Source organism: Eubalaena glacialis, chromosome 11 (assembly GCF_028564815.1).
Source record: "Eubalaena glacialis isolate mEubGla1 chromosome 11, mEubGla1.1.hap2.+ XY, whole genome shotgun sequence".
NCBI lineage: Eukaryota > Metazoa > Chordata > Mammalia > Artiodactyla > Balaenidae > Eubalaena > Eubalaena glacialis.
The window spans coordinates 63,496,300-63,524,169 of record NC_083726.1 but is presented as its reverse complement, the minus strand read 5'-3'; the positions used below and the strand labels follow the sequence as shown (position 1 = coordinate 63,524,169).

At 56.9% G+C, this 27,870-nt stretch overlaps 1 protein-coding gene across 1 annotated transcript; it reads right to left on the bottom strand.

Annotated features, from left to right (window-relative positions):
- Positions 1-97: 97 nt before the first annotated feature.
- FIGNL2 (fidgetin like 2) lies at positions 98-25,968 on the bottom strand. The gene is made up of 2 exons (XM_061205636.1): positions 25,834-25,968; positions 98-2,149 (listed from the first exon to the last, which is right to left on the bottom strand). Exon 2 carries the CDS (start codon positions 2,136-2,138, stop codon positions 165-167), a length of 1,974 nt encoding a protein of 657 aa, XP_061061619.1. The 5' UTR covers positions 2,139-2,149; positions 25,834-25,968; the 3' UTR covers positions 98-164.
- Between the last annotated feature and the right edge of the window lie 1,902 nt (positions 25,969-27,870).

Genomic DNA, 27,870 nt, shown 5'->3' with positions numbered 1-27,870 from the left:
CATCTTCCTTCCCACGAAAAAAAACCATCCACCGGCAGCCCCCTTCTCTCCCCCACCCCATATCCCTCACTCCGCACCCCCCAGCCCGGTGGGGTTAAAGACGTCCCTCCCGAACAGAGGGGCGGGGAGGGGGGCGGCGGCCCCCGCGGCCTCACGGAGCGCCTTCAGTGTCCGAAGCCGTACATTTTGTCCCACTCCACGAACGAGTCCAGCTCCTTGGGCGAGGCCCTAGGGCCCACCTTGGCCAGCGCCGCCTCCAAGTCCTTGTAGGAGAGGGGGCGCTGCAGCCCCGGGAGGCCCGCCCCGGCCGCCGCCTGCTGGCACAGCTGCCCCAACTCGCCCCCGGAGAAGCCCTGGGTGCCCTGCACCAGGGCCGCCAGCTCCCGCTCACTCAGCGCGCAGCCCTGCTGGGCCAGCGCCCGCTGCAGGATCTGCCCGCGGGCCGGGCCGTCGGGCAGCGTCACGTAGAAGCGGAGAGCGAAGCGCCGGCGAGTCGCCTCGTCCAGGGCCGCGGGCCGCGAGGTGGTGCCCACGACCAGCACGCCGTCGGCTCCCGCGCCGCAGCCGCCGTCCAGGCAGGCCAGGAGCGGCGCCTGCAGCGCGCCCGCGGCGGTCGCGCCGTCCTCCCGAGCCGACAGCAGCGCGTCCAGCTCGCTGATGAGGAGCACGACGGGCGGGCGGCAGCGCGCAGCCGCGAAGGCGGCCTGGAGGAGGCGCGCGCCTTCAGCAGAGCCCGGCGCGGCAAGCGTGGCTCCGCGCAGGCGCAGCAGCGTTGCGCCCAGCTGCGTGGCGAGGCAGCGACCTAGCAGCGCTTTGCCGGCGCCCCGAGGCCCAAAGAACAGCACGGTCCGCGGCGGGCGCGGGCTGCCGGGGTAGGCGGGCGGCCTCAGCAGGGGCCACACCAGCTCCTCCTCCAGCGCCGCCTTGAGCGCGCCCTGGCCCGCCACGTCCGCCCACTGCACCGGCGGCCCGCAGTCCACCATCTTGCTGGTCACCAGCTCCAGGGCCCCCGGGTCCACGCCTTTGGGAGGCTCCCCCGACGGCACCGCGAAGCCCCCGCGGGGAGCCGGCGCCGGGGATCGCTCCGGAAACTTCTCAAAGGGCTCGAGTTGCGGGCCGTAGACGGGGGAGCCCAGGACCTTGAGGGGGACGCCGCCACCGTACTTGCCTGATGCCTCCTCCGCCGCCGCTCCCGGCGGCTTCGCCCGGAACCCGTTGCCCCGACACTCGCCGTTGTCCGCGGCGGGGTAGGAGGCGCCGTCGGCCGCCGGGGCCTTGGCGGGCTCGAAGGCGTACTTGCGGTAGCGGCCCTCGGCGCCTTCGTCGGCGGCCTTGCGCTTCAGCGACACCCCGGCCTCCGAGGCCCCCTGGAAGCCGTAGGAGGAGGGCGGTGGCCGGGACGGGGCGGGCGTGGGCAGGGGCGTGGGCGCCGCCAAGCCCGAGGTTAGGTAGGGGGCCGGGGGCGGGGCGGGCGGCGGCGGGAGGGTCCCATAGCCCGGCTGCGCGGCGTAGCCCCCCGCTGGGTAGTTGTACAGAGGCCCAGAGGGGCCGTAGCCCGGCGGGGGCGGGGGCTGCAGGAGCGCGGCCGGGGGCGGCGGGGGCAGCGCGGCGCCGGTCTGCGTACAGTAACCGGGCGCCAGGTATCCCCCGCCGTAGCCCGCCGCGTACTCGGGCGCCGCCGACGGGCCCCCGCACGCGTTGCCGGCGTAGAGGGGTTCAGGCAGGTTACCGGCTAAAACCGGGGAACCCCCGAGGCCCCCGGAGCCGCCCCCAGTGCCCGACTTGGTTCCCGGGAGGCCCTCGTGGAGCGAGGCCAAGGGGTAGGGGGTCTCCGACCCCGGCCAGGGCTCGGGGTCCCCCTTGGCGCCGTTGAGGAAGGCGGCGTCGCCGTAGCCGCCCAGGGTGGGGCGCTCGTAAGGCGAGTCCAGGACCCCCGAGTACTTCTCTGCGTAGCGCTTGAGGAGGTTGGAGGCAGTGAGGGCAGAGATGTCGTCGTGTGCCCAAGCATAGTGGCAGCGCTGGCGACCCCCGGGGGGCAACTCCAACTTGTGGGCCGGCGACGGGGTGGTGGAGGAGACGTCCAGGTGCTGCTCTGGCCACTGGTTGAGGGGCTGGGCGTGTTCCGGTGTCCAGTGCATCTTCGACAGAGCTTCAGGCAAGAGAGAGGAGAGTCTAGTGAGACCCTGCAGAGCCTCTGAGAACCCGTCGACTGCCGGCCACAGGCCGATCTTCTTAAACCTTAGCTTGGGACAGGCTGGTTTTCCGGCATCCACCCACACCGTTCCACCCTCCCCAGGCTGTCTTCTGGCACCAAAAACACCATATTTGACTTGTCCCTCATGTCCCACAATTAAAGTTATCTGAAAATACTTTCCGCAGATCCAAGATGGATCTGAAAATGACATGTTTGGCCCTAACTTCACCTTCTAGGTAACAACTATTGTTTTGTCCTGGCCCCTCCAGCCCTGCCCTCTAGGACACATGGTCTTTACTTTTAGACCTGTTGTAGTGAAGGGTCAGGCAATGGGTAGTCCTCCCTTCCCCCGCCCCCAGCCCTGGGAATAGTCAAACCCAGGTGGGGCTCATTCAGTAACAGATATTTGCTGCACACCCACCATGTGCTAGGCACTACAGGGGCACTGGGGTTGTGTAAAGGCCCCTGGCCTAGCGGTGGCCCCGCAGTCTGATAGTCCTAAGTGCTCTGTTCACCTTAGCCTTCCCTGAGGCTCCAGGGGCTCCCTTTGGGCCTGAAGTGAGGGATGCCAGTGTCAGTGGCAGCACCATATCGTCCCTGGGAAACCCCAGAGGCTGACCCAGAAGCATTCACTTCCTTTCCACTTGGTTTCTTTTAGTCTCTACCTGATGAAGTTAGAGCACCTGGGTTCCAGACCCAATTCTGCCCATGACGACTGGGTGCCCAGAGCAGGTGCTGCCACCTGCCTCGTTCACAAAATGTTACACCACAGTACAAAAAGTTTGTTTAGAAAAGACATATATGTCTTCTAGAGACGATGGGACAAAGTTAGTTCACAGCAGTGCGAAGTTAGTGCACATCATAGAAAGTGGGTCACAAATTTGTCTCTGAGCTTCCCAGGAATCAAATAACTCACCTTGCAAAGTGAAAAAAAAAACACCATCATACTCAAAAGAAGCAAAAATGTTCCTGGCATAGAGATCATGGAACTTTTTTTGACGGACCTCAGGAAGCCGACCTGTGAGATGTAATAAAAGTGGCCTCTTCAGTGGCCGTGCCGTAAACACGGCAGAAGTGTTAACACGGCTGTTTTGTACACTGTCCCTCAGCACCAGTCCAGGCGTGGGCCACACTGGTAAAAGGGATTCAAGGCCTGGGGAACAGCACTCTCCAGGCATATGGCTCCAATTGGTTGGCCTGATCCGAGGATAACATCTCAAAGACTAAATGGGCCCATAACATGCCAGAGAAGATTTTTGCTGATGATTATTTTTCAAACCTAAGCTTTTGATAAGACAAGTTAACCTTACAGGTCCAATATTCTTTCTTCAACAAAATTTTATCGAGGGACTTCCCTGGTGGCACAGTGGTTAAGAATCTGCCTACCAATGCAGGGGACATGGGTTTGAGCCCTGGTCCGGGAAGATCCCACATGCCGCGGAGCAACTAAGCCTGCGCGTCACAACTACTGAGCCTGCACTCTAGAGCCTGCGAGCCACAACTACTGAGCCTGCACTCTAGAGCCTGCGAGCCACAACTACTGAAGCCCGCGTGCCCTAGAGGCCATGCTCCGCAACAAGAGAAGCCACTGCAATGAGAAGCCCACGCACCGCAACGAAGAGCAGCCCCCACCCGCCGTAACTAGAGAAAGCCTGCGCGCAGCAACGAAGACCCAACGCAGCCATAAATAAATAAAATTTTTTAAAAAATGTTTTTTTATTGAGCACATACTAAGAGCTGTGCTGGGCATGGGGGCAGGTTGAAAGGTGAATATGATGGTTCAACCAGGTGGAGGAGACAGACAACATCCTTTATGAGGTGGGAAAATAGAGGTGTGTGCCAAGAGCTCTAGGGCTCGGGGGAACGTGCCATGCCTGGTTGAGAAGGCCTCACCACGGATGGGTATCTTTGCTGGACCTTGAAGGGTGAGAGACCAAAACTGACCAGACCGGCTGGAGGGTTCCAGCCCCTTGAAAGATGCAGAGCACAGTGCGTTGAGAAAGCCAGGGCTGGAATAGTCATATGCCCTCTCTCCTCCTTCAAGATGCCTTACTGCCACCTTCTGGAAAATCATAATAAATCTACAAATCTAGCACGTCTATGATGTGAACTGTGCCCCTTTAGAAGTAGGGCTCCTGAGCAGTGCACAACCTACATAACCATATGCTGTAAGCCTAGAGGGAGCACCAAGAACTGTTGGGTCCCTGGAGCCTTGCAAGTGGGTATATGTGGGGGGAGTGGTAGAAGAAGAGGCTGAAAGTAATCAGACCGCTTCTCAGGCTCTCCACAGTTGCCCTTACTTGCAGCAGCCTGACTGTATCACCTCTTATGGCTGTAACGTGATGTCAGTGGGTGAGGACAGTCTTTGAAAATAAAACTATTTACTCTCATCCCCGCTGCCCTAGGGAAGGCATGAGCCACGGATACTAAATCTTTAAAAGAGGAGTTCTTAGATTTGTTTCGCATCCATCTGAGAGGTGATCCTGGCCACCAATGGCAAGAGAGCAGAGCAGAGACAGCAGAACTGAGGGTGAGGTCTGAGGGATGCAGATATGCAGCTCCTACTGAGGGGTCTCCAAAGAACAGAGGCTTTACCTATTGTCAAAGAGGTAATGTCCTGGGATATCAGAAATCCCAAGTGGTTCTGCTTGCAGGGTCATATGTGGTAACATCAGAGTCATACAAGTGCAAAAATTGTGTTATGACGTAGCCCCCAAACCTGTTTTTTTTTTAATTCACTATTATCTGTGAATATAGATAAGGAGCTTTGGCTCCTTAATATAGGGAAAAGAGATTTGAACTTGATGAGAGCACTTTCCCTGAACTTATTAAACTGGGCATGCTGGGGGGAAAGGGTGGCCCCTCCCAGAAGGACATACATAGACACAGCAAGGAAAGCTCTGGGTCTGGACTTGTTCACACACATTTCCCTCACCCACTGCCAGATCCGCTGTTCCTCCTCATCGCTGTCATGCAGTATCCTCCCTGCCCCTCTCAGCCAGCTCCTGCCCTAGCCTGCAGCCGTCTTCGCTCAGGTCCCCACTCTCCAGACCAAGCACTCAGGCCCTGGGCCACATTGAACCACTTCACCTCAGCCATTGTGGACTCCAGGAACCCACTACCTCTGGCCCTCCAAACCTGTCCTCCCAGCTGCACACCCGTCTATCTCATCTGCTCCGGGCTCAGCCCCTTCCAGGCTCTCCTAGCCCCTGCCCAAAGGGGCCCTTGTCCACCGCAGCTCGTCCCACCCACTTTGAGATTGTCTCTACCCTCAATCCCCTCAGATACTGGCCTTCCGCTCCAGGCCGTTCTCTTCCATTTTCGCCAGGGGCACATCTCCCTCACCTCTGGCCTTCTATTTTCACCTTTATCTACATCTGCATCCATTTTGCAGGCCAGGCGGCCTGAGGGTCCCTCCACCCCAACCCATGACCCCATCTGGCCCAGGCTGGGACCTTGCCCCATTAATTAACTATTCTTCCCCACTACCATGGCCTGGCTCCATCCCCACAGCAAGCTTAATTCTTTCCCATTTTCAAAAAGACTTCCTTTACCCTAAGTCCCCCACTAACTACCAGCCCATCTCTCTTGCCCTTCTCCTTCATTCTTCCCTCAAGCATCACTCTCTGCCTGCAGTGATAGCAGGGTAGAGCGTGCTGTCTCCCTGCCCTCACCCTCAGGCCAGTTACAGCCCTCTCCTCTCACACAGGGGGGCGGGGCCTGCCTGTGGCCCGCCCAAGCTGCTGCTAGTCAGCCTCCCACACGAGCTGGAGGGATCTCCCCTGGAGAGGGACCCCAGCTCCTTCCCAGGTTCGTAGGGCACACTGCAGTCCCTAGGTCAGCTGAGCTACACATGACGGAAGGCCTGGGGGACTCGGGGGAAGGTATGGGTTTTGAATCAGAGAGACCTGGGTTTGAATCCAGGCTCAAACACTTATGGCGTGAGCCTGAGCAGGCTGCCTAACCTCACTGAAGCGCAATTTCTCCATCTGTTAAAGGGCATAACATATGCCTTGCAGAATGGCCATGAGGATTTAAAAAGATAACATAAGTACACAGTCCAGCGTCGGATATAAAGTAGAATGATAAATGGTACAATTAGGAACCTGAGCAGTGGCCCAACCTTGCTGAGTGAATCCAAACAAGTCACTTCCCCTTGGGGTTGGGGGAATGTGAAGAATGTTCCAGCTCTGATATGACAGACTGGTCCTTATGCCATTTCCTCTCTATCCCCACTGGGGGCAGAGCCAGCCCCTTCTCTGTGCTTTATGCACTGTCTTGTGTAGCCCTCACAACAGCCCAATGAGAAATACTATTGTCATCATCCCCATTTGGCAGATGAAGAGACTGAGGTACAGAGAGATTAATACATCCCTAAGGTCACACAGCTGTTACCCAGGGGAGCAGGATTCAGACCCCAGCAGTCTAACTACAGGGCCCAGGCCCTGACCTCTTGGCTGTACTATCTCCCTGGTCTAGCTCTTGGTACTTACAGCCAGAGAAGAGCCTGAGGCCATGACACAGCCTCCACCAAGGCTCGTTTCCTTGGCCCTAAGGAAACGTGTTTCGGTGTTTACCTGGGAATGTGGCTATGCTTCAAGTGCTGTATGCTTACCCTTCAAACCTGCAGTTGGAAGCACCTCCCCCTGGGGGATCTCAAGTTAACTGTGCCCCACACGCAGAAGAATATGTGCCCTCTCACTGCAAAACAGCCCAAGTAGAGCTGCCCCTTCCCCCCCCACTCCCCATCCCCCCCCCACTCCCCATCCCCCCACCACCACCCCCCCTCCGCAACCTTGCCATCTGATAAGCACTCACACCCCTAGGCTGGGCAGACAGTTCCTTATTTGGGTGTGTGGCCTTCGCTGGGGGTGGCTGGGACTCTGTGGCGAAAACGCCACTTTTTGAAACTGTACCCTTTGGGGAGCAAAGGAGGTCAGGCTCCTGAAGCAGCTCTTTCTCTGCAGACCCTTGGAGGCTGGAACTCCACTTGACTCCACACACAGAGTGCACTCCTTCAAACTCATAGGTGGTCAATAAATAGTAACAGAAAGAATTGCTGGATGGAAGGGGAAGAAAGAATCCTATAAAACCCTCCCCTCATTTGTAGGAAGTCTTCCAGGATCAAAGAGGGAAGTGATTGGGCCTTTACAAATGGCCAAGGCACTCAATGCACTGATATCAGTCCTTGTGGGCCTCTCCGATCCCCGTGGACCAGGCCCAGGACACTCCGTGCATCAGGTCTGACACAGGCTGTGATAGTGTGATTTACGATAAGAAATATATATGGGTTGGCCAAAAAATTCGTTCGGATTTTTCTGTAACATCTTACAGAAAAGCCCAAACGAACTTCCTGGCCAGCCCAATATTTAGTCTTCATCCACTGTTCCTGACTCACAGCTCCCCAAACCCTTGGAATTTCCTAAGCATAAGAGTGACGGGAGCATCTTTCATTATAATAGTTGGTCTCTTGTCCGAGTTCCTGAAATAGCTTCAAAGCAATAAAGATGAAATTGGTGTCCTGTGATTCCTAACATGCCCCTTTCAACCACACCTGAGTTTATGTTAATGAGGTGATTTTTGGAAAGCTCCTAGGAAACCTAAGGATGAAGGCTGGTTGCAAGGGGAAGCAGCCATGATTAGAGGGTTGGAACTTTCAGCACCCCCCACCCCACCTCCCAGGAAAAGGAGAGGGGCTGGAGATTGAGCTCCATCGCCAGTGGCCAATGGCTTAATCGCTGTTGGCTGTGTAGGAGGCCTCCACAAAAACCCCAGAGGACGGGGTTGGGAGAGCTTCTGGGTTGGCGAACACGTGGAGGTGCTGGGAGGGTGGCTGCTGGGAAAGGGCATGGAAGCTCCATGCATCTTCCCATATACCTGCCTTATGCATCTCTTCCATCCAGCTGTTCCTGACTTAAATCCTTTTATAATAAACCAATTATCTAGTAAGTAAACTGGTTTCTTGAGCTCCGTGAGCAACTCTAGCAAATTAATCTAACTGGAGGAGGGGGTTGTGGGAACCTCTGATTTACATCCCACTGGTCAGAAGCACAGGTAACAGCCCAGACTCGTGATTGGCATCTGAAGGGGGCAGTCCTGTAGGACTGGGCCCTTAACCGGTGGGAGCTGCCGTTACCTCCGGTAGATTGTGTCAGAATTGAGTTAAATGTGTAGGACACCCAGCTGGTGTCCCAGAACTGGCTGGTGTTGGAAGTGAAGCAGTGTGAGAGAAAGGGGGACACGCAGGGGGAGAGTGTCTCTCCCTCACACACCCCTCCACCCTCACTCTGACATCTAGAGGCAGCAGACACCCTGAGCTGTCCCTGTGTGACCACGGGCAAGACACCCAACCTCTCCAAGCCTCACTTTCTTCAGCTGTCAAATGAGATGGTGTAGATGATGGACAGCCAACTTGCTCTCACTAGGAACCCTTTAAATGAGTTTTATACAGGCTGAGGTGGGAAGGGACCCCAACCGTGCCGTGTCAACACCCCCTTCCGACTCCCTAAGGGGACCCCTAACACGCCCTCCCCATCTCACAGAAGTTCTCTGGTTCAGAATTCCCTGACCCACAGGGCTGGGGGCAGGGCAGGAAGGAGGGGCAGCTGTGTGGCGGCTCCAGGCCTGGGTGGAGAAGGGCCGATGTCACCCTCCTGGGCCAGCTCCTCGGGCTCCATTATCTCAGCCTGGGACAAAGGGGCTGGAGTGGAGAATCCCGTTGTTGGGCCTCATATGGAAATCTCATTAATCTATTCACCACGGCTCCCACAGGCCTTTTGTCCCAGGCTTTTTGTCTCCCGCTCACAACTGATGCCCCGGGGGGTCTCTGGCTGCCTGGCAGAGCTTGAAGGGGACTGTTCCCCCATCCACTGGGCCCTGCCCCCTCGTGCCAACCCCCAGTTACTGCAAGAGGAGAGGAGAGGGAGGGCACCCGGGAGCCTCTGGAGGACAGGACAGGTCACCTGCCTGAGCCCTTGCACCCACTATCTAGGAAGCTGTTCCCCCAGCACAGCTGGACCCCCAGCACCCCGCCCTAGACACAGGGCCTAGCATGGGTAGGGCTCAGTAAGTGGGGGATGAACCAGAGGAGGCCAGAGAGGCAGCTACAAAACTCTGCGCCACAAGGGCCGCAGCCCATTTTCTTCAGGTTCACTGTCTTGTTTCCGTCCAGCCAGCAAACACTTTCGTATACCTTCAGAGTGCCAGCCACTGAGCAGCAGCTGTCACAGGGGCAAAACTGGATCAAACCCTTCCTTGCAACTCTACCATCTCACAGGGAAGATAAGGTGAAAGTGGTTATGGTCATAGGAAAGAAGAGAAGAGAAAAGAAAGGAAAGGAAGAGGGATGGAGAGAAAGAAAAAGAAAGAAGGGAAGAAAGAGAAGGAAAGAGGAGCAAAGAATGAAAGAGCAAGAAAGAAAAGAAAAGAATTAATACTGGCAGTTGGGAGGCAGTGGAGCCTATTTTCGGTGGGGAATCAGAGCAGCACCTAAAATGGGTCTCTGCAGACAGAAAGCACTGGGGTGTGTTCGCAGCCGAGCTGAGCAGGGAGTGCTGGCACATCCGTGTCATCACTCACCACCCAACACCCCACCTAAGTAGATAGTATTTACAGATGATAAAACTGAGTCCCAGGGAGGAGGTCCTGCTTGCCCAAGGTCAGAAAGAGGGCCTCCTCCTTCTGGCCAGCGTTTTCACACCTCCACAGGCTCTGGTAAGGCAAGGATACAAATTGAGGAGCAGACCCTGGAGGGGAGCAGGGGTCCACCTAGCAGATCTCAACACTCCCCTCCATGTCCCTAAACTCACTCCTTGGCTGGAAAAATGGAGAACTGGAGCTGGGGAAGGGGGAAGGGAGAGCCATAGGGAGATGAGGAAGGGGTCACATGCCAGGAGGTGGGAATGGTCGGAGCCAAAAGAAACCTGGAAAACAGCCCTGCTCATTCCAGCCTACAGGGCTTTGCTCACCCAAGTCCACTCACTGGAAAGCTCTCCCTGTGCCAACTAGCTCTTTCCCATCTTTCAAGGCCCATGGCAGGTCCTTCCTCCTTCATGCATCCTCCTTGGCCACTCCAGCCCTAACTGACCCCTTGCCTTTTGGGGAGAGCTGGAGAAAGTCCCTCCTAGCAATAAGAACACAGGCTGTTCTTCCTCTTGCGCCTGGATCCCAACCCCTTTCAGTGCTCAGGGACTGTGTTCCCTCAAGTCTCCCCTCTCCTGCATGATCAGTTTCCCCGTCTACTGGGTTATCCTCATCAGCCCGCAAATATGCTGCTCCTTTTCCCATCTTGGAGTCGGGGGGGGGGGGGGCGCTCAAGAGGATCTCTTGATCCCTTTCCAACTACATCCTATTGCACTCTGCTTGCTTTTTACCAAAATAAAAAAACAAAACAAAAGCAAGAAAGAGTTTAAAAGATGCCTATAGTACAAGTTCTGATTCCTCCCCTCCCATTCCCTCTCGAACGCCCTCCATCCAGGCTTTCACACCCAGCGTTCCAGCTGTCTGCGTGCGCGCTGTTAAGTCTGACAGTCAGTCAGATGGCCAGTCCTCAGCTCAGCGGCATTGGACTCAGCCGATCCCCCCTCATTCCTGAAGCTTCTTCACTGGGCGCCCCGCCCCCTCTCCTCCTCCACCTCTTTCAGACCCTCCTTTCACCCCTCCCCTCTGAGCCTTGCTGAGCCCAGGGCTCAGTCCTTGGAGCCTTCTCTCCACATTAGTTCCTTGGAGACCCCATCCAGGCTCACGGCCTTGACCATCGGCTGTACACTGAGGATTCTCCAGCCTAGTTCCCCCCCATGCACACCCCACTGGCATAGTCAACCTTCTTCCTGACCCCTCCCCGCTTAAATGTTTAATGGACATAATTGACATGTCCAAAAATCAAACTTCTGACTTTCTCACCCACCCCCGACCTACCCACCACCCACTACTCCCACCCTGGGTCTTCCCCACCTCAGGAAATGGCAGCCTCATCCCTTCTAGGTGCTCAGGCCAGAAACCTGGGGGTCACCTCTAACTTCTCTCCTTCACACCTCAGACCAGCAAATCAGACTGGCCCCGGCTTCCAAATCTATCCAAACTGCAGCCACCTCTCACCACTCTGGCGACATCTCTTACCCAGAGGACAGCAGCAGCCTCCCACTCTCCCCTCCCCATGTCCACTCTTGTCCCCCACTCTCTAGTCGCAACGCAGTAGCCACAGGACCTTTGAAAACATGTCTGAGCATGTCATTCTTCTGCCCAGAAGCTTCCAGAGGCTCCTATCTCACTGGGAATAAAAGCCAGGGTCCTCCTAGTAGCCGACCTCATCCCACCGATCTGCTTCCCCTCACCTCCAGGCCTCCCCTCCCACCACTGTCCCCTGGCGCCTCCCCTCCAGTCACACTGGCTTCCTCACTGCTCCCCGCACACTGGCTTTGCTCCCACCTCAGCGGCCCTGGCCTTGCTGCACTCTGTGCCGGAGACACTCTTTCCCCAGATCTCTGTACGGCTCACGTCCTCACTCACTCCAGGCCTCTGCTCAACTGTCACCTCATCAGACCCTGGCCCCCCAACCTGATGTCCTCTGTAGCACTCATCATAATCTGACCTACTTGTTGCTTTATCTTCTCGTACCCACTGGAAACTTACATGAAAGCAGGTACTTGGTTTTGTTCACTGTCATATCCCAAGCACCTAGGACAGTACCTAGCGCACAGTAAGTTCTTAATAGACTCTGTAGAGTGGATGGATGGATGGATGGATGGATGAGCAAAGAGGCTTGAAAGTGCTTCTGTGTCCAAATAAAGAAAAAAATCCAGGTGACTAAATTTGAGCCCACATGAGCTGTTGAGGGTGGCAAGAGGCAAAGCCAGGGAATTACTTCAGGAGTGGATGGGGAGGGATTGCCTGGAAGGGGAATCCGTGTCTGTGAACACCAGAGGAAATACCCAGCCCTGATCTGGCTGGAGCTGAAGGACACCCAGCCTCCCAGGGACCCCACCTGGCGTTCTTTTTTTTTTTTTTCTTTTTCCCCCAAAAATCTTCCTCCTCCTCTCTTCCCCCAGCCAGGCCTCTGGGAGAGGACAAAAGGGGCAATGGAATTCCCATCAAAGGCCACCGGACACATGGTAAAGAGATCAGGGCCCTTGGGATCCTGCTTCCTCAAGGTAGTAAGGCCTCCCCGCCAGTCTGGCTCCTCTCTGGGATGGGGGTGGCAGGGGGCGTGGGGTGTGCTCTGGCCCCGGACTCCTCATATGTCAAATGCCAAACAGCAGGAGGCTGGCCAAGCAGCCCCCATCTGGGCTGTGTGTGTGCACACGCGCTGGGGGGAGGGGAGAGTGCAGAAATCCCTGCTTGTGTCCGCGGTCAGGGCCACAGACAAGCTGTGACCATCTGTTGTCGTCTTGAGAGGCCAGGCCAGGGGCCGAGCACCCTTGAGGATAAACCTTCCCTTTCTCCCAGCCTTCTAGTGTTTGCAGAGAACTTGAATAATTACCATTCAGTTTCATCCTCTCGACTTCCCTGCTAGATAAACATATTCTCCCCATTTTACAGAAGAGGAAATGGAGGCTCAGAGGAGGGGGAGTGATTCTCCCAAGGTCACAATAGCTAGTAAGAGGGGAAGCTGAGATTCTCAGCCCATGCTGCCAGCCCCTCCGTATCTCAGCCTTGGCCAAGGTGCCTGGGTGCCAAACACAGGGCCCCCTCAGGGCTAGGCTCTCAGGCACAGCTCCAGCCCAAGCCTGCTCCCCACCCCCTCTTCCAGGAAGCCTTCTAGGACTGACACCCCCAAGGAAGTTCTAAGATGCTTCAAAGTCTAGAGCTCTATACAGCCACTCCTTTCCCACCCTGGGCTGTTGGTCTGTCCCTGGGTATTGGGCCCCCTCACCGGCCAGGACCTCTTAAGGGCCGCTCAGTCACCCACCCGCATTGGGGCTGGGGTGCTCTGACAGACCGGGGAGGGGGCACCGCACGCTGCGAAGAACCCCGTCTAAGGTCACACAGGCAGGAAGGGATCTGCACCCAAGAGCCTGGCTTCCACCTCTGAACACAGCCTCTAATCCTGTGCTGCCCACATCGCAGCTGCTAGCCACAGGGAGCTATTTAAATTCATTAAAAGGTACTAATTATTTAAAATTAAATCACTTATAATTACTTATTAATTATTTAAAAATAAAAAATGCATGATTAAAGTGAAATTCAATTAAAGGAATTTCCTCGACAGCACTAGCCACACTCCAAGCTCTCACTAGTCACATGGGGTAGTGGCACCTGCATGGTCAGCGCGGACACAGAGCACCCCTATCACTGCAGAAAGTTCCATGGCACGGTGCTGCTCTCATCCCAGCCAGGACTTGCTTCTGCAGCCGGGGTGCCTCCCACTGCAGCTGGAGCCTCCGCCGCTTTCTCTTGAACTTGAATGGGGTCTCATTTCTTAGGGTCTCCAGGTAAGACATCCCTAGGACTCGGATTCCATTCCTCAGGACTCCAGCTTCCCCAGGAGCCAGGGAGGGAGGGCAGACGAGCTGAACGCACCACTCCCCGCCAGCCCAGCCTGTCCCGCCTGCCACCAGCAGAGGAGGGGCAGGCTGAAGAGGAGAGGACAGTAGGACAGGGCAGTTTGTCATCTGGCCCTTCAGGCTGTGCTTCCTTCCCTCCCCCGTCAGCTGCTCAACACCCATCCCCCCTCGTCTACCATCCTCATCCTCATCAAATCCCATGGACAGATGGGGGCCGGCAGGGAAAAACGTGACCACTGTGAAAGCACTCTCCAGTGCAACAGAGTCTGGGGGTCACAGCTGTGTCCCCTGAGGCCTGGCCAGTCCTTCATGCCCGCCCTTGTGTCAGCAGTGAGAGAAGGGGGGGGGTACTTAGGAATCTTAGGGGGAGATTTAGGAATCTGTAGATGCTGGATTATTCCAGCAGACACAACCCCAGTTAAAAATGCAGTCAGTCATGTGGTCACTCATCCATCCATCCATTCAGCGCACATTGAATAAGTCCCACCACGTCAAGAGGTAATAAGAGGATGTAAAGATGGACAGGTGGGCTCCCTAACCAGCTTGACCAGGTAGGGACGTGGCTTATTCTGGACTTAATCCTCGTTGCGGGCTAGATGAAGATCCTTTGTCTCTGCCCAGTGGCCTGAGCAGGATGGACAGCCTCCCTCAAACCACCCCCCCAAACAGGCGCACAGCACGTGTGCGCGCTCGCGCGTGCGCACACACACACACACACACACTCCCAGCTGCTGCCATGAACTCCCTCCCATGGTCTTTCTAGCCAATCACAGCACGGAAGGGTAAGTCCCACTGCCCAGCGGCCCCCAGGGAGTGTATTAGCACATTTGAACCGCTCAACCTGCAATGACAAAGCCTGGGGCCTTGGGAGGAGACACAGCGGGAGGGGAGGGGGGCCTGTGGGGAGCTGTCCTCCCTCCTCTCCCAGAGGAAAGCTCAGGACTAAATTAAGCATTCTGGGGCACAGAGGAATTTGGGGGCCCCAGCTCCAGCAGTGAATAAGCGATCCATAAAATCCCAATTTACACACTCACTGATCAAACGGCCCATCTACTCCCCTAGGAACTTGGGCATGGCTCCTGGGCTTTCCCCTCTCTTGCAGAAGGTGCTGGGGTACCAGACCCAGGACACAGGCAGCCAATGTTTTATCTGCAGACTCAGTCCCATCCCCAATCCCCATGAGGCACATCCATTCCCAGGGCTTGGGGACCTGCCTGTACCCACTGTGATCTGGCTGCCTTTGGTGGGACTCATCAGGTCTGCCCTCTATGAATGACAGCTCTTTTTCTCTCCTGTGCTGCCCTGGGGCTGCCGGGGCTGACTTCAGCCTCATCAGAGCTGCTAATCACTTTGCCAGCTCTGAAGCCCTACTCTCCTGCCCACTCCCTTCTTTCCGACAGCCCCTCCATGTTTTCTCTTGACCCTCATCCTGGTGGCTGTAGCTGCTGGCAGATGCTCTAAGCCCTTTCCTTCCAGCCTCACAATCTCACCCCTTCCGCAGGCTGGGAAGATATCCAGAAACACAGGGCAAGGAATACGGGTTTCCTATCCCCAACTCATCTATCTCCCTGGAGACAGCAGGTAGGGAGAACTGGCCTAGTTATCACCCTTACCCCTTCCCCCAAAGAAAACTCAATTTGTCTCCACCTATCTCGATTTTGTTTGCTTTATTTAGGCTGCCTGAAATTTCAGTAACAGAAAACCACTCTGGTTAACAGGCATCCTCTTTTAAACTACCTACAGCTCCGGGAGATTCTGGGCTATCAGCCACTCGGCCCTCAATGAAGGTTAGCAAAGCTGATTGGCTTCTCTCCATGCCTGCTTGAGAGTGGCCCTAATGAGCAAGTAGAATTTTCATCAAGGCCAAGTAAAGCGAGTCTTCGGGGCTGGTAACTGCATTAAGGGCAGCACAGCCCACCCTACTATGCCCTCTTCTCACTACCTGAGCTGTGTTGGAGCAGGTCAGTGGGGGCTTTAACTGCTGGGCCCTGGGACAGGACAGAAAGGGAGGGAGGGCTCACCCTATGTCCATGGTTTCCGGAGGGCTTGGTGGGTCAGGCTGCTATATCCCAGAGGCCATTGCCTCCTGGGCCCAGAGCTCGATCTCCATGACGTCATTGAGTCCCCCCAACAGACTGCTAGGAGGGGTTTATGGTGCGAGCCCATTGGACAGCAGGACACACTCCTTCCCTTCTTCCTCCTTTCCTCACCTTCACTGGCTGCTCCCAGGGACCCTCAAATGCAGCCTGGACTCACTGGTGACTTCAGTTAGGCAGGTGTCTGAAGACTGACCTGGGGCTGGGGGTCTCTGAGCCCACCTGGCAAGCCCAGGGGTCCATCTGGAGGTCACAGTCCCACCTCCTTCCTAGGGCTCAGATGATGCAGGGAGTGGGTCAGCCTCTGAGATGTGGGGCAAGTGTCTCAACCTCTCTGTTTCCTCCGGCGTGAAATGGGGGAACCAGCATGTCCCAGCATGCCCCCAGGCTGGCATGAGGGCAGTGAAGGAAGGGTGGTACTCTCAAGAATGGCTGGAGGGAGCCAGGGGTTGGGGCAAGACACCAGGCCTGGCTCTGACTTGGCTCCCAAGAGGCCTGGCCAGGCACTTCAGCCTGAAAAAGGCGGGGTTGGGGAGACTCTCTGGCGCCAAAAGGATCCAATGCGCTCGAGAGACCCCTAGAAGAGAAGGGCATTTTCCAAGCTGGGGCCCAGAGCGGAGGCATCACCCTGCAGTGTAAGGCCTCGGTCCTGCCCCTCTCGACTGCTGGGTGGGACCGTGGGGGGAACTGAGAACTGAGCTCCACGGCTGAAGCCCACGGCTTCCCTGGACGTCCTGCCTGACCCCTGGCCCTGCTGCCCTGTGTCCTGGAGCACCTCTCACCCACTCCTCCTCTGCCAATAGAAGGAGGAGCCCCAGGGCCCTGTCCCCTCTCTGCCCTCTGTCCAACTTAGAAAATGCCCAGATAATGTCACATGCCCCTTCAGGTCCCTCTTGAGAACCCGCTGTGCCAGACCCAACTTCCTCCCGAGCCACACTTTTCCTGTCCCTGGGAATCTTGGGGAGCACTCGGCTTCTCAACACAGAGTGGGGACAGCAGCGGGCACTGGTGGAGGAGGCTGTGGTCACTGGGGTTACTGGCCTGCTCCCCGGGGCTGGGTGAGACCCTCCCAGTGCCTGTCTCCTCGTGGATCTGCATCTGGGGCCCCTCGTCCCTTGGGACTTGGCCCTGCATGGCTGTGGGAGGGGGAAGAGGTCAGGGCTCTTGACCAGTGTTCAGTCGTAGGCCCCTTGTGCAATCTAGTAAACCTGTGGCCTGTTCTCAAAAGTATTTGTCAGTGCCTAAGATAAAAATACACAAGAGAAAAAAAAGGTGTAACTATATATCGTGACAGATGTTAGCTAGACTTATTGTGGTGACCATTTCATACTATATACGAAAATCAAATCATTATGTTGTACACCTGAAACTAATGTTATATGTCAATTATACCTCAATTAAGAAACAAATAATACATGGGACTACTTTGTCAATTATACCTTAATAAACCTGGGGAGGGGGTAGAATTCTTAAAATATTCAATACACGGGGCTACAAAGGGAATTAATAACATTGGAATACAACTCTATTCATGAGCTCCTCCGGGATCACGGATCACGGGTGTTTAGCCCAAGAGACAAAGGCCCCCTCTCAGACTCCACCCCCTTCCCCCCAGCCAAGCTTAGGATCCAAGGTTGACTTGAGTCAGTTTGGGTGGCACGTGATCTCCAAAAGGCTTAAGCTTTAAAGTCTGTGTGATCCTATGTTCCCAGGCCCCAAATATACCCCACTCCCCGTGCATAGGGGTGTGTGAGAGACACCCCGCACAGGGCCAGAGCAGAGCAGAGGTAAGGCAGCAGGCCCAGGCAGCCTACCCAGGCTTCCCCAGCAGCTGCCTCTGCCCCCTCCTACTCCCTTCCCAGCCCTGGGGGAGCCGAGCTGAGTAACTCCAGCTATGCAGCCTGGCCGGTCTACCTGGGCGTGAGTGGGCAGGGCTGTCCTCGAGGGGGTGGCCCCCTACACCTGCGGGGCCACAGGAACGAAAGAGAAATCGGGGGGGATGGTGCTAGGCCAAAACCAAACAACCACAGCAACTCCTGTCTGCTCCGGTCTGGGACCCCAGCACGTGTGCCAAGCACTGCTGTAAGCACATGAGCTCATGTAATCCTCACAATAACCCCAGGAAGGAAGTATGACTGTTACTCCCATGTTACAGAGGAGGAAACTGAGGCATAGTTAACTTGTCGAAGTCACCAAGCTAGAACACGGTGCTGGGTGGCAGCTCTGTGCAGGCCCTTGGCTCCCCCCGACCCCATCCTCGAATGAGGCGAATCTGCCATGAAAGATTTTTGGCTTAATGTTAGCTGTCTGAGAACATGTAGGTTGTCTCTGGAAGTGATAAGCTCCCCATCAGTAGAGGCATTCAACACGAGAGGCTGTCTACAGGGAGGGGCACTCTTGGGCAGGTTGATGGGCTCTTCCTCTCCTCTCTGCAATTTTTCTGGGTCATCCCCACTTACATGTCTAATAGGCACTGCAAACCCAACAAGTCTAAAAACTGAACTCCTGACCACCCCACCCCGATGAGGCAGCTCCATCTTTCCCAATAAGGGGCTCAAACCCCAAAACTCTGACCTGAGAGGGCTACAGTATGGAAGATGGCGACAGGAGAATGGCCATCCCACATAGAACACAGGTCACCTGGAAAAGGAGCCCCTTCCTAGAGGGGTTAGCATCTGGCCACCAATGACCGCTGTCTCTCTGAGGAGCTGGGTGGGAGGGGCGATCCCCCCTGGTGGCCAAAGTCCCCCCTGGAGCCCCTCTGCCCCAACAGAAACCTCCAGGTAGACCGGGTAGATGTGGAAGAACATGAGGCAGGGGGAGGTGTCTTTTTGCAGTATAACCCGAATCTCGCCAGTTTTCTTTCCCCACTGGCCTGGAAAGAAGAAAAAACACCCCAGACTCTCAAGCATCCAAGGGCCCAACAGGCCAGTCAGCAGCAGGTGGACTCTCCCAGTTTCCTAATTCCCACTGTCAAAAAGATGGAGCTCTCCTACTCGAGGGACGCCAATAGGCATGCCCCCTCCAGGAATGAGACCCCCTCCACCAGGAATAAGAGGTCCACCTCCCCCAGGAATGCGTCCACCAAGACCCTAGGATACTATTGATCCTTAGTCACTTTTTTTTCCTGCAATGTGTCTTGTGAAATGTGTGGAGTGTTTGTGAGCTTTTGTCTCCTCTGCTGCATTAATATTAGCTAATAAATGCATAAATTAAACTGTGAAAAAAAAAAAAAGATGGAGCTGCCTCATCGGGGTGGGGTGGTCAGGAGTTCAGTTTTTAGACTTGTTGGGTTTGCAGTGCCTATTAGACATGTAAGTGGGGATGACCCAGAAAAATTGCAGAGAGGAGAGGAAGAGCCCGAATTAGGGCCTCTGTCACCTATGAACAGCCCCCCTCGGGAAAAAGAAGTCTCCTCGGGACTCTGCCGAAGATGCAAGGCCCTGCTGTGAAGGAAGTGGTCTTTTCCCAAGTCTCTCCTCTCCATCTCATCCTGGGTCCTGTCCACCGCTCCCCAGCTCAAGCGCCTTCGGAGGCTCCCTCCTACGCAGGGAAAACAAGGAGAGCGGTTCTGAAAGCTTAGCCTGTCCTTTTGCCTATTCACTGGTCCTTGACTGTCTTGTAAGCTCCTGGAAAGTGGGACCACATCAGAAATAATGCTTGTTGTTGGGGCTTCCCTGGTGGCGCAGTGGTTGAGAATCCGCCTGCCAATGCTGGGGACACGGGTTCGAGCCCTGGTGTGGGAAGATCCCACATGCCGCGGAGCGACTGGGCCCGTGAGCCACAACTACTGAGCCTGCGCGTGTGGAGCCTGTGCTCCGCAACAAGAGAGGCCGCGATAGTGAGAGGCCCGCGCACCGCGATGAAGAGTGGCCCCCGCTTGCTGCAACTAGAGAAAGCCCTCGCACAGAAACGAAGACCCAACGCAGCCAAAAATAAATAAATAAATAAATAAATTTAAGAAATAATGCTTGTTGGATGAAAGCCTGCCCAGGTAAAGTATCTGGGCCTGGCTCAGGGCCCTGCTGAGTGTGAGGTGAGTGTAGCAGTGCTTCACGGGGGTGCCTGTAGCAAAGCAAACAGCGCCAGGGCTAAGGATGCGCTCTGCTCCTTCCAGGCCACATGGGAAGCCGAGGGTTGTTATGGAAGATCAGAGGCAGGAAAGCCCCACTCAGGGGCTGGTATGTAGGTGCCCGGGGAGTGTGTGGGGAGTCTCAGGGGCCCAGGAATCCCGGCCCTGGCTGGGCACCGTCTGGAACCTGGCTGAGATACGCCCAGGACCTGGCACAGTGCCAGGACCCAGCAGGTGCTTGACCCAGGTTTGTTAGAACAAAATGCAGCCTCTTTGCCACATCTTCCCATCCATCCCCGATTGATTAATTCCAGCACTGGGCAGGGGATCAGGTGGCCTGAATCTGCCAGGCAGTGAGGGGAGGCAGGGGGGAGGCAGCTTCCACCTCCCGGATTCCAGAGGTAGCCAAGCTGGCTCCCCTCTCACCTACCTCCTGAGCCCCGCTCCTGCCCCGACTCTATCTGCTTTGGAGAGAGCTTCAAAGATGGCCTGGGCAAGCCCTGCCCTGGGCCAGAACTTTCACACACATGTCCCCTCTTTCTCCTTGCTCCTATGCTGGGAGTTGGTTCTCTGCAGTGGGTTCTGAATCACCGAGTGGGTCACCAGAGGTAGGCATGTACTTCAGAGACAAAGGACACACTATGTGAAACCAACACCTCTATCACCTATGAACTCACTCACTAGTGTTCTTACCCCCATTTTGCAGATGAACACATCGAGACACAAACAGAGTATGTGACTTGTCCAGGGCAGTTAGACCTGATTAGTGGCAGGGTCATTGCAGCCCAGGGCTTGGCCCCTCGGGTAGGGCGCATGATTGGTCATCATAAATTGGGATTGGGGCCTACGGAGGTTGGTCCGAGGCCACTGCCTAACGCTACCATTCACTGAGAACACCCCACCCCACCACCAGTCCCCAAGGTGAATTGCAAAGGCTGACTGTCCACGCCTCCGTACTAAAGGAAAAGAGAGCCAGGCACCTGGATGGCTCCCACTGCAATCCCTTCTCCTTGGCTGGCCCAAGCAGGAATATGTCAACATCAACAGCAATCAGAGACGGTCCCAACTCACGATGGTTTGACTTACAACTTTTTTTTTTTTTTTTTTTTTTTTATTTATTTTTGGCTGTGTTGGGTCTTCGTTTCTGTGCAAGGGCTTTCTCCAGTTGTGGCAAGTGGGGGCCACTCTTCATCGCGGTGCACGGGCCTCTCACTATCGCGGCCTCTCTTGTTGTGGAGCACAGGCTCCAGACGCGCAGGCTCAGTAGCTGTGGCTCACGGGCCTAGTTGCTCCGCGGCATGCGGGATCCTCCCAGACCAGGGCTCAAACCCGTGTCCCCCGCATTAGCAGGCAGACTCTCAACCACTGCGCCACCAGGGAAGCCCTGACTTACAACTTTTTGACTTTACAATGGTGCGATACGCATTCAGTAGAAACCGTACTTTGAATTGTGAATGTTGATCTTTTCCCAGGCTAGCGATCAATATGCAGTAGGATCCTCTCTTGTGATGCTGGGCAGTGGCAGTGAGCCGCAGCTCCCAGTCAGCCATGCCATCACGAGGGTAAACAACTGATACAAAACAACCATTTTGCACCCATTAAACCATTCTGTTTTTCACTTTCGGTACAGTCTTCAATAACTTACATGAGATTTTGAACACTTCATTATAAAATACGCTTTGTGTTTGATGATTTTGCCCAACTGTAAGCTAATGGAAGTTTTCTGGTCACCTGTAAGGTAGGCTAGGCTAAGCTATGATGTTCAGTAGGCTAGGTGTATTAAATGTGTTTTTGACTTACAATAATTTTAACTTACGATGGTTTTATCAGGACATAACCCCATCGTAAGTTAAGGAAGATCTGTATAGCCCTGAGCATTGTCCCCTGCATTTCTGACCAGGCCCTCACAGGCCCACAGTCCTTCAAGACTGGGACTCAGGGCTTCCGGCTCCTGCCTCATTTAATCCTCACGATAATGTTTATGAGGAGGGCACCATGATTAGTCCCATTTCTCAGATGAGATATAGAATATTTAATAAGCACTATGTAAGTAAATATTACCTATGATCCATCAAGTCGCTTAAGAGAGTGCTCAGAAAAGAGCTAGACTCTCTTGCCACTCATCCTTGTTCCTGGGGATGAGTGGGTCCTAAAACAAAACAACCCCTGGACCTCCTCTCTCCAGGTGACACATTCAGAGGTGACTAGCCCATACCTCGACCCAGGCAGTGCGAACCTTTCCCACTCAAAGCCTGGCCCAGCAGCTCCGTCCGATACCCCTGGTCTCTTGGCTCATCCTGTCAACCTTCCATGGAGACAGCACCAAGTGGAGGGCAGGAGTGCTGGGCTTCAGGCCCCACTCTGCTCTCAGCACTTCAGGGGGGTCTGGATTGGGGTGAGGGTTTCTTGATGTAGGTTTCCCATGGGTGTCACGGGGTCCAAGAACCCTCTAAAGCAGAAGGCGAAGTCTAGTATTGAGTGATGGAAGTGCATTTTTCTGGGGATGGCTTTTGAGGGGTCTGTAAATCAAAAAAAAGTTATGGACCCAGGACTGGGTAATCTTGAAGACCCCTCCCATTCCTAGTATTCTTGGGCTACATGCATTTAAACATAAACCCCACTCCTCATCCTTCAAGGCCAACCTCAGTAGCCACTCTGGAAAACTCTAAGATTTCTTGCTTCTTTGACTGCAGCATAAGGCTTGGGACCCACATAGCCTTGGAGGCTCTCTCCTGCCTTGATCTTCCTCACTAGCCTGCCAGCTCCAAAAAGGGAGCAGGTCCAGCCCAGGGCTGAGATGGCAGAAGGCACCAGTATACCCCATGGTCGGCCTAGTGGGGCTTACCCCAGCCCACAGCCTCTGACCACGGGAAGGCAGAGGCTCTCGGTGTTGTGGACCACAGGTGTACCCGGCCTCAGGTCCACCTCTCTCCACAGCGGCCCTGGAACCTCACTGAGCCATGCTCCCGCAAAGAACCTGGTTTTCATTAAATCGGGTAGAGGAGTCATTAGCTGCCAGCCAAGTCAAGAAGAAGCAAACTTCTGCTAGAAGGCATAGGGAGAGCAAGGGAGACCAGCCCTGCGATCCCTGGCTGACCGAGGTGGGGGGAGGGGGAGGCGGGAAGGCTGGGCTCCTAAGGGTCCACCAACTGCAGCAGTAGGAGCTGGGGGTGGAGAGTGGGGGCAGTCTTGGCCCAGATAATAAGCAATTGTTAATGTGATCCATATGGATCCTGACTGGCCTCTCTGTTTAACAGGATGATAATGGCAGGGAAAGAATGCTGGTCTGTGGGGAAAGGAAGGGGCAAAGTCCTCCCCGGACTTGGGGATGGGGGAGGGTCAGCAAATGAGGAGGAGGAAGAGACCCACCCAGGGGTCTCCACCCACCCAGGAGCACAGAGTTATTTGCCTGGAAGTGTCCAGATGCCATGCTTTGCAGGCTGCCCTTACAAAACCCCTTTTATTCAGCCAACAAATATCTATGGAGCACCCACAAGGTGCCAGGCGTCCCCAGTGGGGACGGGGCGCGGGGAAGTATATGCTCCACCCCTGTCCTCCAGGAGGAAGAGCCTAGTGTGGACTCAGCCTCAGAGGCTGACAGGAGGCACAGGTGCAGGGTTAGGAGAACATGTAGGGAGGAGCAAGCGACAAGAGCTGCGGGCTCTGGAGAGGGTATATGGAGGAAGTGTGGCATCCGAGTCGGGCCCTGAAGAATGAGGAGGTTGTGGAGAGACAGGGACAATGGGAAAGCATTTGGCTGAGGGAACAGCCAGAGCAAAGGCAGAGAGGCGTGAAATTGCGTGGAGAGAGTCTGAGGTCTCAGCAATAAAGCTGCAGCCCAGGCAGGGGAGGGGAGGGGAGGGGAGGGGATTCTTGCTCCATAAAAAGCTGTGGCCATGGATGACCAGGAGGAAGGCAGGAAAGGGCTCTGAGAACAACACACTCCGGTCTGGTCCCTCTCCTGCCCCGCTCCAGTCGGCGCAGTGGAATTGTCCACTCATGGGATCCTCAGCCCAGCCCAGCCCACCCTTACACCACAGCCCGAAAATCCCGCAGGCCCTCGGAGGTCAAACTCATCCCTGTGTCTCTCAGCCCTCCTCTTCTTCTCCTGAGGAGAACGGGGGTCCCCCTGAAAAGTGGGGGTTATTGGGCCTCCCCCGGAGCAACTCCGCTGCCCCACAGAGCTAATTCCCTTTGGCGCAAGAGGGCTTTCCTCGAGAAGATATTACAGGGAAGGCACGAGGGTCGCTCCTTACAGGGGTGGTTGCTGAGGACACCAGTGGAATCAAGTGGAAATAAATGAAATGGCGTTAAATATGGGAGAGGGGGATTTACGAGGCCTGTCACCCGGTGGAGCGAAGCTGGCCGGTAGGCCCCGCCCCTTTCTCGCCCACCCCAGTAAGTCCCGTCCCGCCCCCTGCCCCGCCGCTCCGGCGGCCGCCGGGTACCGGCGTGCGGCTGGGTCCCCGCGGCGCTCAGCCACGAGCCGCGCAGCGCGTCCGTCCTCCGGGGTCACAGCGCAGCGGAGGACGGGGCTTGCTCCCGGCTAGGAGCTCCGGGATGGGGGCTCTGAGGAACCCCAGCCCGGCCGCTTCCAGGACGATGCACAGGCGTTCAGGTTGGACTCTGGAAGGGTCTGGGGCTCCTCTGTGCAGGGTCAGAGTTCTTTGGACCACTGCATCACCTGGACCACTCCAGCGACTCCACAGGGAAGGCTCCGGGCCCCGAGAACCGAGAAGTTCTCCCGCCCCGCGGAAGCCCAGAGTGGGCTTCGAAACGGATCCCCATTCCTCGCTGCCTGGCCGAGGGCTGGAGTCCGCTCAGCCGCAGCAGCCCGCGCGGACGACAACACAAACATTCTTCCGTCCTCTATTCTCCTCCAAATTAGGTATCCATGGAGACAGGGCCTGGCAGCCTGACAGCCCCACGGCCTAATCCTGATTTAGTGACCGTCCCTTTAACAGCCCACCCACCCGTCCACCCACCGCTGCGCTCTGGGCTCCTGGCTGCCTCTGGACGCAGACTCCAGGCCACTTACACTCGCCCCCGCGCAGACCCCTTCCCAGGCCTCCTCCGCCCAGGGGCCGAGAAGGGGGCCTACATTTGCTGAGCACCTACTGTGTGCCCAACCCTAGCGGAGGACCCTCTGTCGAGCGGGTTCCTTAGCAAGGGAATCTCTGTGTAGACAGACCAAGAGAGGGCTCTTGGAGTGGGGAAGTTTAAAGGGCTCTCGGGAGAGAGGGCCGGGAGCTCAGAGGGTCACCCTCGCAGCCTGTAGCGCACGGGTGAAGGTAAGTTGCTTCCTGCAACACCCTGACTCTGAGATGGGGGCTATGCTCTCCCGGGCCAGAAGAGAAGAAAGGCAGGGGTTGGGCGTGAGGGACGCAGGACCCGCAGGGCCCGAAGTGGCCTCAGTCTCCTGTCACTGCCCCGTCACGATGCTGGGGAATCTCCGGGCCTGGAACCCAGTCCCCACCCCCCTCCCTCACACACAGGGGCCGCTGGACAAAGACCTGACGGAGTGGGAGGGGCCTCGGGCCGGCCCTCGGGCCCCGGACACTGGATCCTTCTGGGACCCGAACCCGCAAATTCTGGTTCCCCACCCCCAATCCCGCAGGCTCCCCCCAGAGCCTGCTGCTCGCTATTGCTGCAGCCTCCGCACCAAAGGGGGCGGCGAAGAGGGTGCCCATCGGCGGCGGAGAGGAGAGCCCCTTCTCTGCCCGCCCCCTCCCCCCGGGAAGTGACCCTCGGCTCCCATGCACCCGCTGGGGTCTCTCGCTGGCCTTGCCCTTCGACCCCCGCCTCGCTGAACCCCGCGCCCCGCAGCCCCCGCCCTCTCCGGCCCTCGCACTGCCCCGCGCCCGCGGACAAAGCTCCGGACACCCCGACCGAACGAACGGTCACCACCCCCTGACCCCGGCCCGCCCGCGCGCTCCCGTGCCTGCCCCCGCCGGGCCCGCGGCCCCGTACCTCGGCATCCCGGCCGGGTCCTAGGTGAGTGTGCGCGGCCTAGGGGGGCGTCCGGCCCCGGGGCTGGGGCGCGGGCCGGGGGCGACAGGCCGGGGCTGGGGGGCAGCGGCGCTCACCATCCTGGAGCCGCTACTGCTGCGGCTGCTGCGGCCGCCGCGGGCGGGAGCGGGACTGGGCAGTGGGGGTGGCCGGACAAGGGGCCGCCCCGGCTCCCCCCGCAGGCAGGACCCCCACCCCCACCCCCGCCTCCCCTCGCCCGCCCCCAGCGCCCTCCCTCGCAGGCTTTTGCTCCCCTCCCCTTTCCCTGCTCCTCCCCTCCCCTCGTGCCCCTCCCTTCCCCCCAACTCCCGCCCCTTCCCCGGCCCTCTCCACCCCGGCTGCTTCCCCGCCCTCCCCTCCTCGCCCCCGCCCCGCCCCCACCTCCCCAGGGCTCGCCCGGCCCCTCCTCTCTACCCGCCCGGCCCGGCCCCGCCCCTCCCCTCCCCGAGCTCTAAAATAAATTAGCCACAGAGGGGGAAGAAGAGCAAATGACCCTTGGTGTGGAGTGTCATTGCGCCACTCTCAGGCCCGCTCCCGCCTCTCCCGGGCCGTTGGAGCGGGAAGTTGGGGTGGGGGTGGAGGCCGAGCAGGGTGAGGCGCAGTCCCCGAGGCGGGGGGGCCGGGACGGAGCAATAGGGCGGCCGAGCGTGTCCGCCGGGTGTGAGCGGCTTCCTGGGTCGAAGGGCAAAGGGGAAGACAGCCGGCCCGGCCCGCCCCGTCCGCTAGCCGCCTTCGACCCCCACTCCCTGGACTGCCTCGGCCTCTCAGCCTAAGCCTGGTAGACTCACTCTTTCATTCTCCTCCCCCCCCCCCGCCCCTCCGCCCCCAGGTGAACAGTTGGCTGCGCCTGCCCGGGATGCAGAGGGTGGGACACACACAGCCCAGCAAGTCCACCGCTCTGCACTAATGCCACTCCGAGTGGGGTGGGTTCGGGGGAGGACCGAGAGCCCTGGAGGTGGGCAGTGGAGAATGCGATGTGACGTCTAAACCGTGGGCTTCCCTGGAGGGCTTCCCCAGGAAGGCAGCATTCACACTGGGCCAACAGGATGAATCCCAGACCTGTGATCGGCTTGGAGGTGTCCAAAGGCGTTCGTTGATTGGTGCATTCATTCAGCAGATATATATTGAGCGTCTACTCTGTGCCTGGGCATTGGGCTAGGCGCTGGGGACACCCGAGAAAGTCCCAAAGACACATCCCTCTCCCGGTGAAGCTCCCAGTACAAGGGCAGACAGAATTCTATCAGACACACTGACGCAAGTCTTCAGCAGTGATCCAGGCAGGAAAGGAAATCTGCAGGGCGAGCAGCCCGCAGCAGAACCCACTTTGCCCCAGGAGGAGAGGGTCTGAGCTTAGGTTGGAAGTTACAGATACATTTCCCAGAGGAGATGTTGAGCACCCAGAGGGTCCCAAGGCCTTCTATGTTCCCATGCAAGGGCAGTGTCTGAGGGTCCTCTCTTCTGAGGTGTGGTTTTTGTTTTTTTTTTTTCTTTTGGGTGCTGCTCAGGCTCTCTGAGTACTAGTCGGACAAGGTTGCCCTTGTGCTCTCACCCCCAACTGCCCGGTAGTGCTCTGTCCTCAGTGTTTTGCAGAATTCTAAACTCTCCCCTTCCCTTCTCCTAGTGATGGTTCCTCTGGAGTCTCTGGGGTCTCACTGGCCCCCTCTGGAAGCTCTGGGTTCTGATCTCCCAGGGCACCCCTATAGGTGCCACTCAGGGAAAGGGGGAGGCTCCCATATTTTTCCCAACCCACATATGGAAGCAAGACTAGCACCCAGGCAGGTCCTGGAATTCACCAAGATCAGGATCTTCTCCAACCCCAGAACCCTCTCTTCCTCTCTATGCCACACCCCTAGGACCACACCCTGGCACAGGGTCAGAATGGTAGGGCAACCCGTGGCTTCAAAATCAGAAAGGCAGGATAAAGGGAGCCACAGCTGCCACCCTAGGAGAGCTGAACCCCAAGCTGAAGGGACAATCCCGGGACAACAGAGGGGGAAG